At 32.7% G+C, this 16,407-nt stretch overlaps 3 protein-coding genes across 7 annotated transcripts in view; 2 read left to right on the top strand and 1 right to left on the bottom strand.

The window, feature by feature from the left end:
• The window catches only part of LOC107041216 (rabankyrin-5), a 21,342-nt gene extending 16,149 nt beyond the window's left edge, over positions 1 to 5,193 (top strand). The window contains exons 8-10 of the mRNA XM_015261657.2: positions 2,557 to 2,797; positions 2,869 to 3,124; positions 4,932 to 5,193. Coding sequence (XP_015117143.1) covers positions 2,557 to 2,797; positions 2,869 to 3,124; positions 4,932 to 5,061 — 627 coding nt within the window. The 3' untranslated portion in view covers positions 5,062 to 5,193. The remainder of the gene's footprint in view (positions 1 to 2,556; positions 2,798 to 2,868; positions 3,125 to 4,931) is intronic.
• Positions 5,166 to 8,481, bottom strand: LOC107041221 (cytochrome b-c1 complex subunit 6, mitochondrial). Its single transcript, XM_015261665.2, has 4 exons — positions 8,410 to 8,481; positions 6,986 to 7,040; positions 6,815 to 6,912; positions 5,166 to 5,511 (listed from the first exon to the last, which is right to left on the bottom strand). The coding sequence occupies exons 1-4, from the start codon at positions 8,464 to 8,466 to the stop codon at positions 5,338 to 5,340; spliced, it is 384 nt and encodes a 127-aa protein (XP_015117151.1). The 5' UTR covers positions 8,467 to 8,481; the 3' UTR covers positions 5,166 to 5,337.
• Positions 8,482 to 8,534: 53 nt separating this feature from the next.
• Positions 8,535 to 16,407, top strand: part of LOC107041217 (ankyrin repeat domain-containing protein 13C) — a 12,443-nt gene continuing 4,570 nt past the window's right edge. Inside the window, exons 1-6 of one of the 5 annotated variants that reach the window (XR_001461043.2) lie at positions 8,535 to 8,975; positions 9,058 to 9,276; positions 10,127 to 10,442; positions 11,217 to 12,402; positions 13,208 to 13,312; positions 14,315 to 14,429. Coding sequence is in view for 3 of the 5 variants with exons in the window: in XM_015261659.2 (XP_015117145.1) it covers positions 10,325 to 10,442; positions 11,217 to 12,402; positions 13,208 to 13,265 (1,362 nt within the window). In the remaining 2 variants the exon portion in view is untranslated. Of the gene's footprint in view, positions 9,277 to 10,126; positions 10,443 to 11,216; positions 12,403 to 13,207; positions 13,313 to 14,314; positions 14,730 to 16,407 lie in introns of those variants that run through there. The other 4 variants (XR_001461042.2, XM_015261659.2, XM_015261661.2 and 1 more) reach the window with 4 other exon arrangements.

Raw genomic sequence — 16,407 nt, 5'->3', positions numbered from 1 at the left:
GGGGGGGGGGGGGTCGATTTCAGTCTAGTTATTGGAGGACGCAGAGATCAGGATAATTCAGGCGAATTATAATTTCAATTCGCGTTATAATTCATGTCAATTTTCAAATACTTGAGAATTTTGCGTTATTTTGGGAATGAATTTTCATGTGTTTATTGAAAATTCAAGTGACTTGGGGGTCTTTGTGTATTTGCTGCTCAAGATTTGGAATTCCATTCAATTTTCAGGGAAATTTGAAGTTTCATGATTTTTTTTCGAACGTACGACAAATTTAATAGGTGAACTTGGTGTTTTCTTGAAAACATTGTTTTGAATTTCTAGTGGAATTCTATAACAATTCTATGGATGTTCTGTTCGAATTCTATTGGAAATTATATTAGAGTTTATTATAAATTATATTAGAATTTTATTAGAAATGAACGGGCACTATTGAAAATTTTTTTTATGGAATTTTGGGAAAATTTTTACTAGGTGACAGTTTCAGTGAAATTTTAATCAATTTCGGGACTGAAAATTCTCAAGTTTTTATTCAAAGTTTCAAGTAAGTTGAGGGAATTTCAGTCTCTCTACTGCTGAAAAATATAAACTTTCATTGAATTTTTAGTGAATTATTTTTTTTTGTCTTTGCGATTTTTACGAAATACCTCCAACTATTTCAAAATAGTATAAATTAACAATATATACGGAATATTCCTGTTTCGTTTGAAAATTCTAGTAATTTGGAGGAATTCTCGTCTCCCTACTGCTAAAAAATGTAGAATTCCATTGAATTTTCAGTGAATTATTTTTTTTTGTCTTTGCAATTTTTAAAAAATAACTCCAACTAGATCAAAATGGTATAAATTAACAGTATATGCGGAATATTCCTGTTTCGTTTGAAAATTCTAGTAATTTGGAGGAATTCTCGTCTCCCTACTGCTAAAAAATGTAGAATTCCGTTGAATTTTCAGTGAATTATTTTTTTTGTCTTTGCAATTTTTAAAAAATACCTCCAACTATTTCAAAATGGTATAAATTAACAATATATGTGGAATATTCATGTTTCGTTTGAAAATTCTAGTAATTTGGAGGAATTCTCGTCTCCCTACTGCTAAAAAATGTAGAATTCCGTTGAATTTTCAGTGAATTATTTTTTTTGTCTTTGCAATTTTTAAAAAATACCTCCAACTATTTCAAAATGGTATAAATTAACAATATATGTGGAATATTCATGTTTCGTTTGAAAATTCTAGTAATTTGGAGGAATTCTCGTCTCCCTACTGCTAAAAAATATAGAATTCCATTAAATTTTAAGTGAATTATTTTTTTTGTCTTTGCGATTTTTAAGAAATAACTTCAACTATTTCAAAATGGTATAAATTAACAATATATACGGAATATTCCTGTTTCGTTTGAAAATTGTAGTAATTTGGAGGAATTCTCGTCTCCTTACTGCTAAAAAATGTAGAATTCCATTGAATTTTCAGTGAATTATTTTTTTTTGTCTTTGCAATTTTTAAAAAATAACTCCAACTAGATCAAAATGGTATAAATTAACAGTATATGCGGAATATTCCTGTTTCGTTTGAAAATTCTAGTAATTTGGAGGAATTCTCGTCTCCCTACTGCTAAAAAATGTAGAATTCCATTAAATTTTAAGTGAATTATTTTTTTTGTCTTTGCAATTTTTAAAAAATAACTCCAACTATTTCAAAATGGTATAAATTAACAGTATATGCGGAATATTCCTGTTTCGTTTGAAAATTCTAGTAATTTGGAGGAATTCTCGTCTCCCTACTGCTAAAAAATATAGAATTCCATTAAATTTTAAGTGAATTATTTTTTTTGTCTTTGCGATTTTTAAGAAATAACTTCAACTATTTCAAAATGGTATAAATTAACAATATATACGGAATATTCCTGTTTCGTTTGAAAATTGTAGTAATTTGGAGGAATTCTCGTCTCCTTACTGCTAAAAAATGTAGAATTCCATTGAATTTTCAGTGAATTATTTTTTTTTGTCTTTGCAATTTTTAAAAAATAACTCCAACTAGATCAAAATGGTATAAATTAACAGTATATGCGGAATATTCCTGTTTCGTTTGAAAATTCTAGTAATTTGGAGGAATTCTCGTCTCCCTACTGCTAAAAAATATAGAATTCCATTAAATTTTAAGTGAATTATTTTTTTTGTCTTTGCGATTTTTAAGAAATAACTTCAACTATTTCAAAATGGTATAAATTAACAATATATACGGAATATTCCTGTTTCGTTTGAAAATTGTAGTAATTTGGAGGAATTCTCGTCTCCTTACTGCTAAAAAATGTAGAATTCCATTGAATTTTCAGTGAATTATTTTTTTTTGTCTTTGCAATTTTTAAAAAATAACTCCAACTAGATCAAAATGGTATAAATTAACAGTATATGCGGAATATTCCTGTTTCGTTTGAAAATTCTAGTAATTTGGAGGAATTCTCGTCTCCCTACTGCTAAAAAATGTAGAATTCCATTGAATTTTGAGTGAAATTTATTTTTATGTATTTGCGATTTTGAAAAAACATCATTTACCATTCCAGAACGGTATAAATTTTGATGCTGTCAATGCTGACGGTGATAACGCACTCCACGTAGCGGTACGAGAGGGTCACGTCTCAGTAGTCAGAACATTGTTGACAGAGTGTACCCTAGACGCCGAGACTGTCAATCTCAAGGGAAGAAATCCCCTCCACGAATTGGCAAGATGTGGGCGTGATAATGCGGCGACGATCTGTGATCTTTTCCTCGAGTGCATGGCGCAATATCCAATAAACAATGCAGGTAATCGTTGTGGCTCTCAAAGTAAATGTGTAATGATTGAAATTTGAATGAATGAAAATTGTGAAATGCAGATGCAGATGGGAATACGCCTTTGCTGATAGCCTACATGAAGGGCAATGGGAATTTATGTCGGACGTTGGTGAAGGCTGGCGCTTGCCTCGGCTCCATGAACAAAGACGGAATTACGATATTCAATTATCAAGTCGCAACGAAGCAATTGCTCTATAGATTATTGGACTCGCTGACTCAAGAAGCACCTTGGGCTGACAAAGACATTTGTCTTGAATGTGGAACTAAATTTTCGCTTACTATGAGGAAACATCATTGGTAATATTTTTATATTTTTTTATATTAACGAAAAAAATTTATAGAAAATTGTAATGCATTAGGGTGGAAATTCTATTGGAATTCTATTATATTTTATTTTATTCTATTTAATTTAAATTTTTCCTCTCAATTTTGTCCATTATATATTCTCTTGAGATTTTTATCATTTTTCACTTAAAACCAGTCATTTTTGATTGGATTAAAATTCACACATCTGACATTCAATTGCAGCTGCTATTCATTTTTTTTTAACTCTGACAGCACAGGGAATACTGAGTATTGATCGATGAATTACATGATTAAATGAATTCACAGAATTGCCAAATAATATCAAGTTATTTCTAAAAATCCAAAACCTGGGGTTTTCACCGAAATCTAATTAAAATTTTTCCCCTCAATTTTTTCCATTATATTCTCTTGAGTTTTTTATCATTTTTCAATTAAAACCAGTCAATTTTGATTGGATTAAAATTCACAACATCTGACATTCAATTGCAGCTGCTATTCATTTTTTTTTAACTCTGACAGCACAGGGAATACTGAGTATTGATCGATGCATTTCATGATTAAATGAATTCCCAGAATTCCCAAATAATATCAGGTTATTTCTAAAAACCCAAAACCTGGGGTTTTCACCGAAATCTAATTAAAATTTTTCCCCTCAATTTTTTCCATTATATTCTCTTGAGTTTTTTATCATTTTTCAATTAAAACCAGTCATTTTTGATTGGATTAAAATTCACAACATCTGACATTCAATTGCAGCTGCTATTCATTTTTGTTTAACTCTGACAGCACAGGGAATCCTGAGTATTGATCGATGAATTTCATGATTAAATGAATTCCCAGAATTCCCAAATAATATCAAGTTATTTCTAAAAACCCAAAACCTGGGGTTTTCACCGAAATCTAATTAAAAATTTTCCCCTCAATTTTTCCATTATATATTCGCTTGAGATTTTTATCATTTTTCAATTAAAACCAGTCAACTTTGATTGGATTAAAATTCACAACATCTGACATTCAATTGCAGCTGCTATTCATTTTTTTTTTAACTCTGACAGCACAGGGAATACTGAGTATTGATCGATACATTTCATGATTAAATGAATTCACAGAATTGCCAAATAACATCAAGTTATTTCTAAAAACCCAAAACCTGGGGTTTTCACCGAAATCTAATTAAAAATTTTCCCCTCAATTTTTCCATTATATATTCGCTTGAGATTTTTATCATTTTTCAATTAAAACCAGTCAACTTTGATTGGATTAAAATTCACAACATCTGACATTCAATTGCAGCTGCTATTCATTTTTTTTTAACTCTGACAGCACAGGGAATACTGAGTATTGATCGATGCATTTCATGATTAAATGAATTCACAGAATTGCCAAATAATATCAAGTTATTTCTAAAAACCCAAAACCTGGGGTTTTCGCCGAAATCTAATTAAAAATTTTCTCCTCAATTTTTTCCATTATATATTCGCTTGAGATTTTTATCATTTTTCAATTAAAACCAGTCAATTTTGATTGGATTAAAATTCACAACATCTGATATTCAATTGCAGCTGCCATTTAATTTATAAAACAACTTTTACAGTACAGGGAATACTGTGGGCATTGATCGAAGAGTTCCATCATTAAATGAATTCACAGAATTCCCAAAACATGTTAAATTATTTGCAAAAATTCAAAACTGGGGCTTTCACTGAAATCTAATCAAAATTCCTCCACTCAAAGTCAAAAACCTCCATTTGTCGATCTTCGCCATTCCACGTGAGCCCAATGTATCATTCTTTTTCAGTCGCCACTGCGGGAGAATACTGTGCAGCAAATGCTCAGGTCAAGATGTGCCAATACTAAAGTTCGGACTTAACAAACCGGTACGAGTATGTTCTGTTTGCTTTGAAGTCCTGCAAGTTGGACCGGAATGAACGCAGAGAATCAAAATATGTTCCTCCTAAATCTATATCTTCACTGTGCAGTGACTAACTCTACTCTCTATTGGAACAAAAAATATATGTATAAGAAAAGAGGATTAAAAAAAAGTTCGTGTCTTTAATGAATGATTCCCAATAACAGTTGATTTCTTTTTTCCTCTATTACTAGATTCAAATTTTTATGTACATGACAAGTATAACTATGGTAAGTATAATTCAGGGATCGGAAGGACCGATATTTTTTTTCTCCATTCTGGTGAATTCTCCCATTTACTTGAGCTTGCTGAAGAGGGTTTTTGAAGCACAGTGATCTACGCAGCTAACATAATCTATGATCTCTTCGAGGCAGGTTTCCTCAGTTTCCTTTCTGGAATTGACTCGATCGTTACACGTGCTCAGTCTCTCCTGGAACTTGACGCAATTTGGCTTCTGTGAGCATTGCTCCTGAAAATTACAAAGCAAAATCATTCTTTTTTATTTACATGCACGAAAAAATTTAATAGAACCTAACGAATTTGTTAGAAAATCCTGTTGGATTTCTATTGAATTTTTGCATTGAAATGTTCAATAGAAAATATTCAATAGAAAAAGTTTTTTTTCTTTGCGCAGATTCAACCATTTTCAATCATCAAATCATCAGAACATCAATTTGTCAATTAAATTGCGTGAAAACAATTTGAAAAATAATCATGAATATTCAGCGCAATTGAAGTTACATTTTACACAGAATTATTTTTTTAGACATTCGCTGTTCATAAATTGTTTATAAAGTTTCAAAAATTGCAATTTTTTAATTATTAATTATCTTCCTCCAAAATAAACTTTCTATTTTTTTTCAGACTTTTAAAATCTTTTCTAATGGTTTAATATTGAGCTTCAAATTCAGACCTGCAAAGTTTGAATAATAAAATCTTTCCAAAATGTCCGGAAACAGGGTCAAATGAGGGTTAAATGAAAGCTCTGATGATCGACTACAAAACTAAAAAAGCATTTCACTGGAGAAAAAATAGCCAAATCTGTTGATCAATTTTGATCGAAAGTTCACCGAAGGTATTTCAACAAAAACGTGGAGCATCGACGTCTCATCACTATTTGCCAATAATACCACTAATTATGAAGTATTCAGTCGATATTCGCGACCGAATATTTTACACTAAAATTAATTCACTAAAAATTGTTACACTAAAATTAATTCAAAATTCCAGGAAGTTTTTTTTTCATGTTATTTTTTGGGAAAAGCTTCACATGAGAAATTCCCTAATTTCCAGGATTTGAAGGGGAGAAAGTTTTCAAATTCAGAGGATTTTACTGTCAACTATTAACTTTTTCCTACCAAAACTCCCTGTCAAAAAATGCTATTTATCATAAAATCTCAAACGGCATTCGAACAAAAACCGAATAAAGTTCCAAAAAAACTTCAGTCGAATATAAATAGAACTTTGCAGAATTTCGTGGTAAAAAACGTAGGTTTTTCCATTGAATTTCCCAATGTGTATATAAACTGAGCTTTTGTTTGACAGGCCTATAGAGATCCAAATGAAATGGAAGTGTCCAGGATTCAAAGATTGCCAGATATAGAGCTGTGAATAAATTAAACAATTTCCACAATTTTTCTACAAAATTGTTCCCACAATTCAACAATTCTTGAAGAATTGTACGATACATGTCACTTATAATTTCACAATTATATAGGGCGAATTCCAGGTTATTGAATTATGTAATTATTTTCAGAGGTTGTAGTACTCACACGAAGAACCTTAAGAGGATCAACCAACTCCTCATCGCCTGCCTTGACAATGGGCACAAAACGTGAAATGAAGCTCTGGATGAGTGACATTTCTGTTTCTGAAATCAATTGTCAATTTACTCGTGATTACAAATGCGAAGCGACAAATTTCGTACCAGAAGTAATCGGCACCTTGTGTGCGCTCAACTATTGACGAGCAGGCGGTGATAACAATATGGCTGATCGTCTGTGAATGTAGAATGAATGGAGAGGGTGAACTCACGTGTGCGAGAAGTCTATTCTATTGAATTATTCCTGAATTATTCCTGAAGAATTCTATTGAAAATTCCTGCAACTTGTTCGAACGTTGTTCACATAAATTCGAACATTTCTCATAGAAATGTTTATAAAAAAATATTAAATCTAAAAAATCAATATAATTTGATCATTCTATAAAAAATATTTTGTTGACATTCTTTCTATATTAAATTCTATAGGAATAATTTTAACAGAATAAGTTGTATAGAAAGATCACATTCTATTTAAATTCCGCCATTTGCAGTAAAAATGTCGAAAAGTAGTAAAAAATGAAGAAATTGATGTCGAAAAATTCTTATAGAACACATTTCAATAGATTAAATTTCACAGAAAGATCAAAATCGTTCGATTTTTTCTATAGAATATTTTCTATAGAATTTACTCTGCTCAAAATTTCCAATTTTTTTGTTTGATTTTCTTGATGAGAAGAAACGATAAATAGAATGAAAAAAATTCATACAATTTGAGCCGAGGAAACTCTACAGAAAATATCTAAATAGAATAAGTTGTATAGAAAAATCTAATTCAATTGACTATATTCTCAATAGAATATTTTCATTGACCATTTCAATACAATCGGCCAAAAACTAATAAAAAATTCAATAGAAATCCAACAGAATTCTCTAGCGAATTCGCTAGGTTTTCCATTAAGGATGTTGAACCTATCAAGTGCACAACTCAATTAAAAATAAAAATAAAATTGACTAAATAAATCATTCATGTTACAAATTATTTTTCTCATCAGATTAGAAGTGTTATGGCGTACTTTTCCGGTCTCAAAAACAATAATTAAAGAAAATGTTCATAAATAATGGAGCACTTGTGACTGCAGTGGTAACAGTCGAATTTTGATCGGGCAACGTCGCACGCTTCGGCTAGTAGTGGGGTTGTAACAGTGAGATGAATGTTTGTGTGTGTTATACGTGTCCATATGCTTCCAGCACTGAATTATCGTCACCGACTTTACCGACCTCGATCAGCTGTTGTGCGGTGTTGTCGCGTTGCTCGACTCGTAATGGCGGTCAAATTTTTTTTAGAGCAATTCGAAAATCAATCGAAGATATCACGCCTATATGGCCCGGTCCCCTACTTGTTCTCGCCGGCGATAGATTCTCCATAGTCTAAAGTAAATGGCTTGTGGTTTTTTTTCAATATCTTGAGTGTCTAACCCATGCAACATCTCGATCAAAGTTCACACGGTCACGTTTCTTCCCTAAGCGTAACGTTACAAGAAGTCATTTTCAGAAATTAATTTCCCACTGCGATGCCCCGATGGAAGGATCAAGATTATTACTAACGTGTGGCTCAAATATGAACCTGGCATATGAGACAGTATCAAAATTACGGCGAACCATGTGAGTTTTGGCTGAACATCCTTAAACTTTTTCGTGCCGCTCGGATGGTAAAACGGTGAAAACTCAGCTGTAGAAATGTCCGGCGACGCCATTTGCGCTCTGTCGTGAATGTAAATATTGTCTGTTCCACACTTGCGAAAATACTCATTATTTCCATGAAATAAAACAAGTCCCATGCATACCGAGTGTTATCCCGTTCGTCAGTGAACATATGTGACCAAGTGTCACGAGAGACGTGAATTCCCACGTCCCACAGTCGACATGTCAAAGTAAAACTTCAACCGCTGTCAGACTTTACTTGTAGACCATGCTCAATGAATGTGTCACGGTGCGTGCTGATTTAGAACTCGTGAATCAGGAATAAAAACGAGAAAAACAGCAGTAAGTTGAGACTCATGCGGCAATATGGTGATTTGTGCTGAACAGTGTCTGATAATTTTCCCCTAAAAATCTCGTGCAATCCACCAATTTCATCGAAATTCAATGCCACCAGTTGAGATTTTTTCCAGGTAAACGTTGAATATTGCAACACCTGTAGTTTTTTCAACTGACTGTACAGTTTTACAAGCTTTAAACATGGCGATTCCGTAGGCGACATTTGTCTCCCCTGACAGCTCGTGGTGGTGATGAAATCACCTCGTAAATTTTAACACAAATATTGAGACGAAAAAATCGTGGGGATAATGAGGAGCAGGTGCTACCCACACATATCTGTCGAACATGAGTTCCACTGACAATCAACGCTGGAATATTTTCATTTGGAACATGATTCCAACCACGAATTGATCCGAACAGACTGATTGATACGAGGTAATGATTATTTTTGTGCTGTTGTCATAAGGATTAATGAAAAATCGTTAACGCATGGGCAGTGGAACCAAGATAAAACTAATAACAACAGTGATTCGTTCAATTGAGGGAGACAAATTTGGTGAAAAAGGTCTCTAGTTTCTTATTTTTCTGTAGAAATTCTTGGGCATAAATTTTTCAAAGTTTTTTAGCTGTTTTTTATTTTTTCTCATAGTAAAATCCAAGAAAAAATGACGAAATTCATTTTGATAATTCTTACCTAAAAGTTCTGTTAGAAATAATGTCAGCAGAATGAGTTATGTAGAAAAATCAACATTTATAGACTTCTTTCTGTAAAAAATATCTATTTGAAAAATGCACGGGAAAGATATTCAATTCTTAAATAGAACTCTATCAAGACTCCAAAAGATTCTAGTGGAGTTCTGATGGGAATTAGGTAGTATTCCGCAGAGAAAGCGAGATGTGGTCACATTGTTCCCATCCGTGTCAATAAGAAGTGAAAGACACGCATGAACAAATTTAATAGAAAAACCTACGGAATTCGGTAGACAATTCTATTAAATTTCTATTGAATTTTTTATTAATTTGGCTGATTATTGAAATGTTCAATAGAAAATACTTTACAGAAAAAATCAATGGAATTCGATTTTTCTGTACAATTTATGTTATAACCAACAGAAAGTTTAATAGAAATCCAATAGAATTGTTTACCGAATTCCCCAGGTTTTTCTATTTCTATTTGTTCAAGCGTCAAGGCCTAGACTTTTCTGTCAGATTGTTCCATACGTGTTAAGGAGAGAAGAAAGAAGAATGCAGTGAAAATAAGCTCAAGAAGAAAATTAATTTTCAGAGCCAGGAAGATCAGAGGAGACAAATCAAACACAAACGACTGAACTGTGTCATTATTGACTAATACAATAGTTCACCATGAGCATTGTGGAAATTTGTTGATAATGCGTGATGAGGTGGAGTGTCCGTCAGGGAAAAACATGAGTTTAGATGCAATTTTTCAAACAACTTGTGCCCCTTCGTAACGGAGTTATTAACAATGGCCAATGACACGTTGAATGCAGCATATCCACTCCACAAGTGTATTTTCCAAGGCGACATCAAGACGCTGAGTTTCCTACTGAGGACCCATGATATTGCCGAGAAAGACAAACATGGTAAGATTAAAAAGAGAACTTATTAGAAAAAAAATTGAGAACCCTTTTAAATTATTCTTTTTTAATTTCTACTGAACATCTATTCCAAATTTTTTTTCAATTTTTGAAACCTCCAAAAGTCTCAGCTTGAAGTTTTGAAGAATTTAAGGCCCGGGTGTACTATCTTTCGAACGTTATCTTGATGTTTTTTTCATCTTTCGTCATCTGAAATTGTCAACTAAGTCCTGCGTCATGCAGAAGTTTTGAAAAATTATGATTGAATAATTTTAAAAAAGTAGAAAAAATTCTTGATTTTTTCAAAGAGCATTTTTTATTTATTGAGATACCTAGCTGTCACTTCCCACGGGGAGTTAGTGTTTTGTTATTCACCATGGAAAATAGCTAATAGAAAATTTGCCACAGCCAGTCAGATATTTCTAATTTCCACTTCTTTCAACTCATTCTGAATCTCAATTAAAAACGCTCTTTGAAAAAGTTCAGAATTTTTTCTATTTTTTTATCATTCTATCATAATTTTTGGGAATTCCTACACCATGTACCACTCAATGGACAATTTCGGATTACGAAAGATAAAAAAAAATCCAGAAAACATTCGAAAGATAGTAAACCCAGGCCTTAATTCAAACTCTTAAAAATCATATTTGAGTCCTACGAAATCCTCAAATAAACAATTATTTTTGGAGTATACGCATGCCATTTGTCGTGCACGAATACCGCTGAAAAACGAAAGAAAAGAATGAGCACGCGTCACCTTCACCTCAAAATTAATTCCAGGTAACACACCCCTCCACTTAGCAGTGATGCTGGGCAGGAAAGAGTGCGTCCAGCTCTTGCTTGCCCACGGTGCCCCAGTAAAAGTAAAAAATTTGTCGGGCTGGAGTCCCCTCGCCGAGGCGATAAGCTACGGCGACAGGCAGACAATATCATCCCTCGTGCGAAAATTGAAGCAACAAGCACGCGAGCAGATGGAGAAAAGGCGTCCAAATTTGGTGGAAGCACTCCGTAAAATGGGTGACTTCTACATGGAACTAAAATGGGATTTTCAAAGCTGGGTGCCCCTCGTATCGCGAATATTGCCCTCCGATATATGTAGAATACACAAATGTGGCTCATCAATACGTATGGACACGACTCTAGTTGATTTCAATGACATGCGATGGGAGCGCGGTGACATATCATTCATATTCAATGGCGATCAGAAGCCAGGAAAATCACTAACTGTACTGGATAACAAGGCCAAGATATATCAGCGAGTCAAGTACGAGGAGACTGAGCTCGAAATTGAGGATGAAGTTGATATACTCATGTCGAGTGATATTATGGCAGCACAAATGTCGACAAAGGGGATAACATTCTCCAGAGCTCAAACTGGCTGGATATTCAGGGAGGACAAGAGGGAAATGATTGGCCAATTCAATGCTGATTTTTATCAGATAAATGGCATTGTATTTGAGAGCAGAAAGAGACGTGAGCACTTGAGTGAAGAAGATTTGCAGAAGAATAAAGCTATTATGGAGTCACTCACGAAGGGCAGCTCGCAGGGCTTTGCCAATGGTGAACCACTGACCAGACGAGCATCCCTGAACCCACCGCCTGACTCGAAAATCACTTGGGAGGCTTATCTCGAGGCACCCCCAGGTGAATGTCCCCTCCTAGGTCGTAATCTCGTGTATAAAGAGAGCAGCAAGTCCTTCAAAGCCACCGCTGCTATGAGCTCTGATTTTCCACTCACTGTCGATATGTTACTGAATGTGCTGGAAGTTATCGCACCCTTCAAACACTTCAGCAAACTTCGTCAATTTGTATTGATGAAATTACCACCTGGATTTCCTGTTAAAATTGATATACCAATTCTGCCTACAGTTACCGCTAAGATAACATTTCAAGAGTTCACATTCAAACACGATATTGATCCTGAATTGTTTCAAGTTCCGTCAGACTATTTTGAAGATCCTATGAGGTGAGCCATGATTTTTATATTTTTTTTTATCTAGTCATTCGTGGGAGAAAGATGCGAGTGATGTGCGAAAGGGATACATTAAGTACCAGAGAGTTGGTTTTTTTAATGGAAATATTTTTGTTTGAAGCGAATAAATGGGTTTATTTAAACTTGAAGGTGATTTTTATTTGCGTTTTTGTGCGGATCAAGTGAACATTTTTAAGCGTAAAAAATGTTCTCTTGATCCGAAGACAGAATTCATTAGGAATTATATCGTTATAAATATGGAATAATATTTTATTTGGATTCATTGGATTCGAATGGAGGATTCATGTGGGATGAATGAATTATTCGTGCAATATAATTGAAATATTTTCATTGAGATGAATAGAAAAATTTCAAATAGATGATTTTTTTAATCAAGGGATTAATCTGCGATTTTTTTAATGAAATGATTTTTAATTGTATTTTTAGTCAGATCAAATGAATAGTGTTTTGAGCATAAAACATGTTTCATTGCTTCAAGGAAAGAATTCAGTAGAAATTATATTATTATCAACATGCAGTAATCCTTTATTTATAGTGAATGAGTTATTTATGAAATTTAATTAAGACAGTTTCATTGAAATGAAAGAAAAATTTCAAATGGAGGATTTTTTTATTCAAAATAAATAAGTGTCTCCAAGCCCCCCGAGCTGCCCTCACGATATATCAGATCCATTTTGGGACGCCCTACAAATAAACAAACGCCCAATTACAAATAAATTATTATTGAAGTATCTTGACTTCGTCCACATGCGACTTAATTGACAAAAATGAATTTCAGTTACTATGGAGCATATTTGGCAATGATGATGGTCCTGCATACTGCCTCATCTGTCTGAACAGGAGACATTAATCGGGAACGTAGCAGTGAAGAATAATTACTCGTGTACACTAGTAGTTCGTTATTAATCGAGATAATTTGCTAGGTTGAAATTCACGTTAACATCTGACATGAATAATGCCACTACCATCATCATTGCATAACTAACTGAATTAATTATTGCTTCAGTGAAATTTTAATGCATATGCCAGAACATTTGGGAAAATTCGATAGAAAACCTGGAGCACGTGCTGGAAAATTCTATTGAAATTTCAACAGAATTTCAATAGACTCGATTGAATGTCTGTCGAATTATTTCATACGTGAAAAAGTGTAAACGGGGAGAAGAGAACATGTTCTTTAAAAAGTACTGTGTGAATTGAAATAATGACGCATGAAGAATTTAGTATAAAAACCCAACATTTTCTTCCACAAAAAAATCGGTAGAATTGATGTCAAAATTTCAGAAGAATTCTATTGGAGTTGATAAAGTTTTAAAAATGTTTCGTCCAAGAATTTCTGTAGAAAAATTTATTGACTTCTATGGATTTCTATAGGAAAAATCTATTGACTTATTTCTACAAAATAGTTTTTATATTTTGCGACAGAATTAGCTAAAAAAAACAATATGATTATTCCAGGAAATTTTCACAGAACTTCCAAAAAATTCTACTGAATTTCTATTGAAACTCCATAAGAATTCTATTGGAGTTCTATTCGAATTTGATGGAAAATTTCTTTTTGGCTTTTGTGCCAGTTCTATCTAAAATTATGCAACTTTCCCGTGCCATTTTAATTTTTCATTTTCGGGGTGAATTTTCCAAGTTTCTTTTTTCATTTAATAATGAGAACTTCAAGAATTTCTTTGAGTTTGCGCAAGAAACCAATAGAATTAATTAATCGAATTCTAATAAAACTTAATCTTATTTCGAGACTTCCAATTCTTGATAATTCTCATCTTGCAATTATTTTTATTCACGGAAAATTTATTTGAAAACATGTTTTTCTTCTCACAGTGGAAATTATCCTCATTATCAATTAACAGCTTATGTTATTCAATATTTCCAGATTTCCAGACTTATGACGCTTTGATACTCTACCACTAATCGAAGTCAATTATCGGACTGGCTCAGGATCATTCACTGTATTAGGGGACCGTTTGGCATTAGATTATCCACTGAGTGTGAGCCCTGGTAGTATACATCGATATATCCCAGTCACTGCGTGCTCTTATCGAGATATAAATGACAAGTGTTTGGCGTGCACCGTCTACTTCCTTTAATTCATAATACAATAATGACATTCTTTGTTACATTTATAACAATCATTGATCCAAAAATATTAGAGTGAATATTCCTTTACGTTGCAGCATCGATAATTTAACTAAAACTCTTCGTTCGCACGGATGAAGAAATTTAGTTGAAAAACTTGGCGAATTCGTTAGAATATTCTATTGAATTGCTATTCAACTTTCTATTAGGTTTTGGTTGATTCTGTTGAAATGCTCAAAATTCAATATTTGATCGAAGTCAATGGAATTCGATTTTTCTATACAACTTATTCTATTGAAATATTTTCTGGTGAATTTTCTCGCCTCAAATTTTCAAAGTTTTTTTGTTTGATTTTTTTTATGAGAAGAAAAGAAAAAATTGAGCCGAGGAAATTCTATAGAAAATATGTCAATAGAAACATCGAATTCCATTGACTTTTTCTGTTGAACATTTCCATAAAATTGGCCAATAACTATTCAAAAGTTCAACAGAAATCCAATAAAATTTAAGAATTCAGGTTTTTCTATCAAATTTTGTTGACGAAAGTCGAAGTTACGAGTTGGCAGCGCAGAATTTTTCAGTTCATTCCGTCGTTTAATATAAAGTACTGGAGGGGTGATAACATGCGCAAACAGTGGAATTATCTCACTTACGAACTTTTTGAATACATTCTCTAAATTTCTGTTTTCTATGCAAGAAAAAATTCCTAGGGCACTAGGAAATTTTATTGGATTTTCGTAAGTTTGTCGCGGACTCCATCGAGAAATTCTGCAGCTTGTCTGCACGTTTTGTTTTAATCATTCAAGACTAATAGGATTTGATATTTCTGTACGACGGATTTTATTGAAATGTTTTCGATAGAAATTCTCTGATATTAATTTCTAATATTTTTTCTCCTCTCATTAACAATTTCTATAACAAATACCACATCTCAATAAAATAAGAGGGATAAAAAGATCAAATTCAAAAATTGTTTTCTACAAAAAACTTTCTATGAAACAAAAAATGCGCAGAAATTTTTCAATAAAATCGGCGAAAAACTAATTAAATTTTCAATAAAAATCCAATAGAATTTTTCAACGGAATGTTTTCGGATGACTAAAAAAATTAAATTAAATTGCTGCATTTCCAGATGCTTTTGGTGGAATATACATTCTCCCTTTTAACAAAAAAAACTAGTGTCTACTCATTCATTCGCTGACATTCTTCCCCCAATTTGCGAAAAATATCAATAGTCTGTCGACGACGAAATTTTGTACTGAATTCCCTATTGCGAAGAAATAAGGAGAAAAGCGAGGATGAACAGATTGTTTAAGCACGGCATTATTCAAGAGCACTAAAATTTTCAAATGATTTAACAATTTAATATTGTTTACTTTTTTATTGACCAATGCAGGAAGAATATTTGCTTCACTAATCCACGCATGACAAAATTCAATAGAAAACGTAGTGAATTCGCTAGAAAATTCTATTGCAATTTTATGAGAATTCTATTGGAATTTTCCAATAAGAAAATCCAATAACCAGAATAATTATATTGGTTTTGGTTTTTGGTTTTTCTATTTATTTTTTGCGCTGATTCTATTGGCTATTTAATATGAAAAAGTCAATAGATTTTGAATTTCTGTTTGAATCCTTCTATTAGATTTTTTCTATTAGAACTATTGGGCACAAATTTTCCAAGTTTTCCCGTTGGATTTTGTTTTATTTTGCACTGCAGAAGCCGAGTGGAAAAAAATTAAAAACTTCATGCCCAAGCAATCTTATAGAAAAAAATATGAAAAGAAAAATTCAGACAGAAATAGGAAATCTATTGACTTTTTCTTATCGAATATTCAATCGAATCAGCGCAAAAAACAAATAGAATTTTTGAATAGAATTCCAACAGAA

The sequence above is a fragment of the Diachasma alloeum genome, unplaced genomic scaffold (assembly GCF_001412515.2).
Source record: "Diachasma alloeum isolate Michigan unplaced genomic scaffold, Dall2.0 Dall_scaffold_00359, whole genome shotgun sequence".
In the NCBI taxonomy this organism is placed as follows: domain Eukaryota; kingdom Metazoa; phylum Arthropoda; class Insecta; order Hymenoptera; family Braconidae; genus Diachasma; species Diachasma alloeum.
The sequence above is the reverse complement of the archived record's forward strand: the minus strand, read 5'-3'. Positions and strand labels throughout refer to the sequence as shown.

What these genes read in the sequence shown, in the direction of transcription:
- LOC107041221 (XM_015261665.2), bottom strand. Translation starts at nt 8,466, where the DNA reads ATGGTTCGCCGTAATTTTGATACTGTCTCATATGCCAGGTTCATATTT. An exon ending in AATAGTTGAGCGCACACAAG is followed by an intron (nt 6,913 to 6,985) that starts GTGCCGATTACT and finishes AATTGATTTCAG; the next exon opens with AAACAGAAATGTCACTCATC. An exon ending in ATCCTCTTAAGGTTCTTCGT is followed by an intron (nt 5,512 to 6,814) that starts GTGAGTACTACA and finishes TGTAATTTTCAG; the next exon opens with GAGCAATGCTCACAGAAGCC.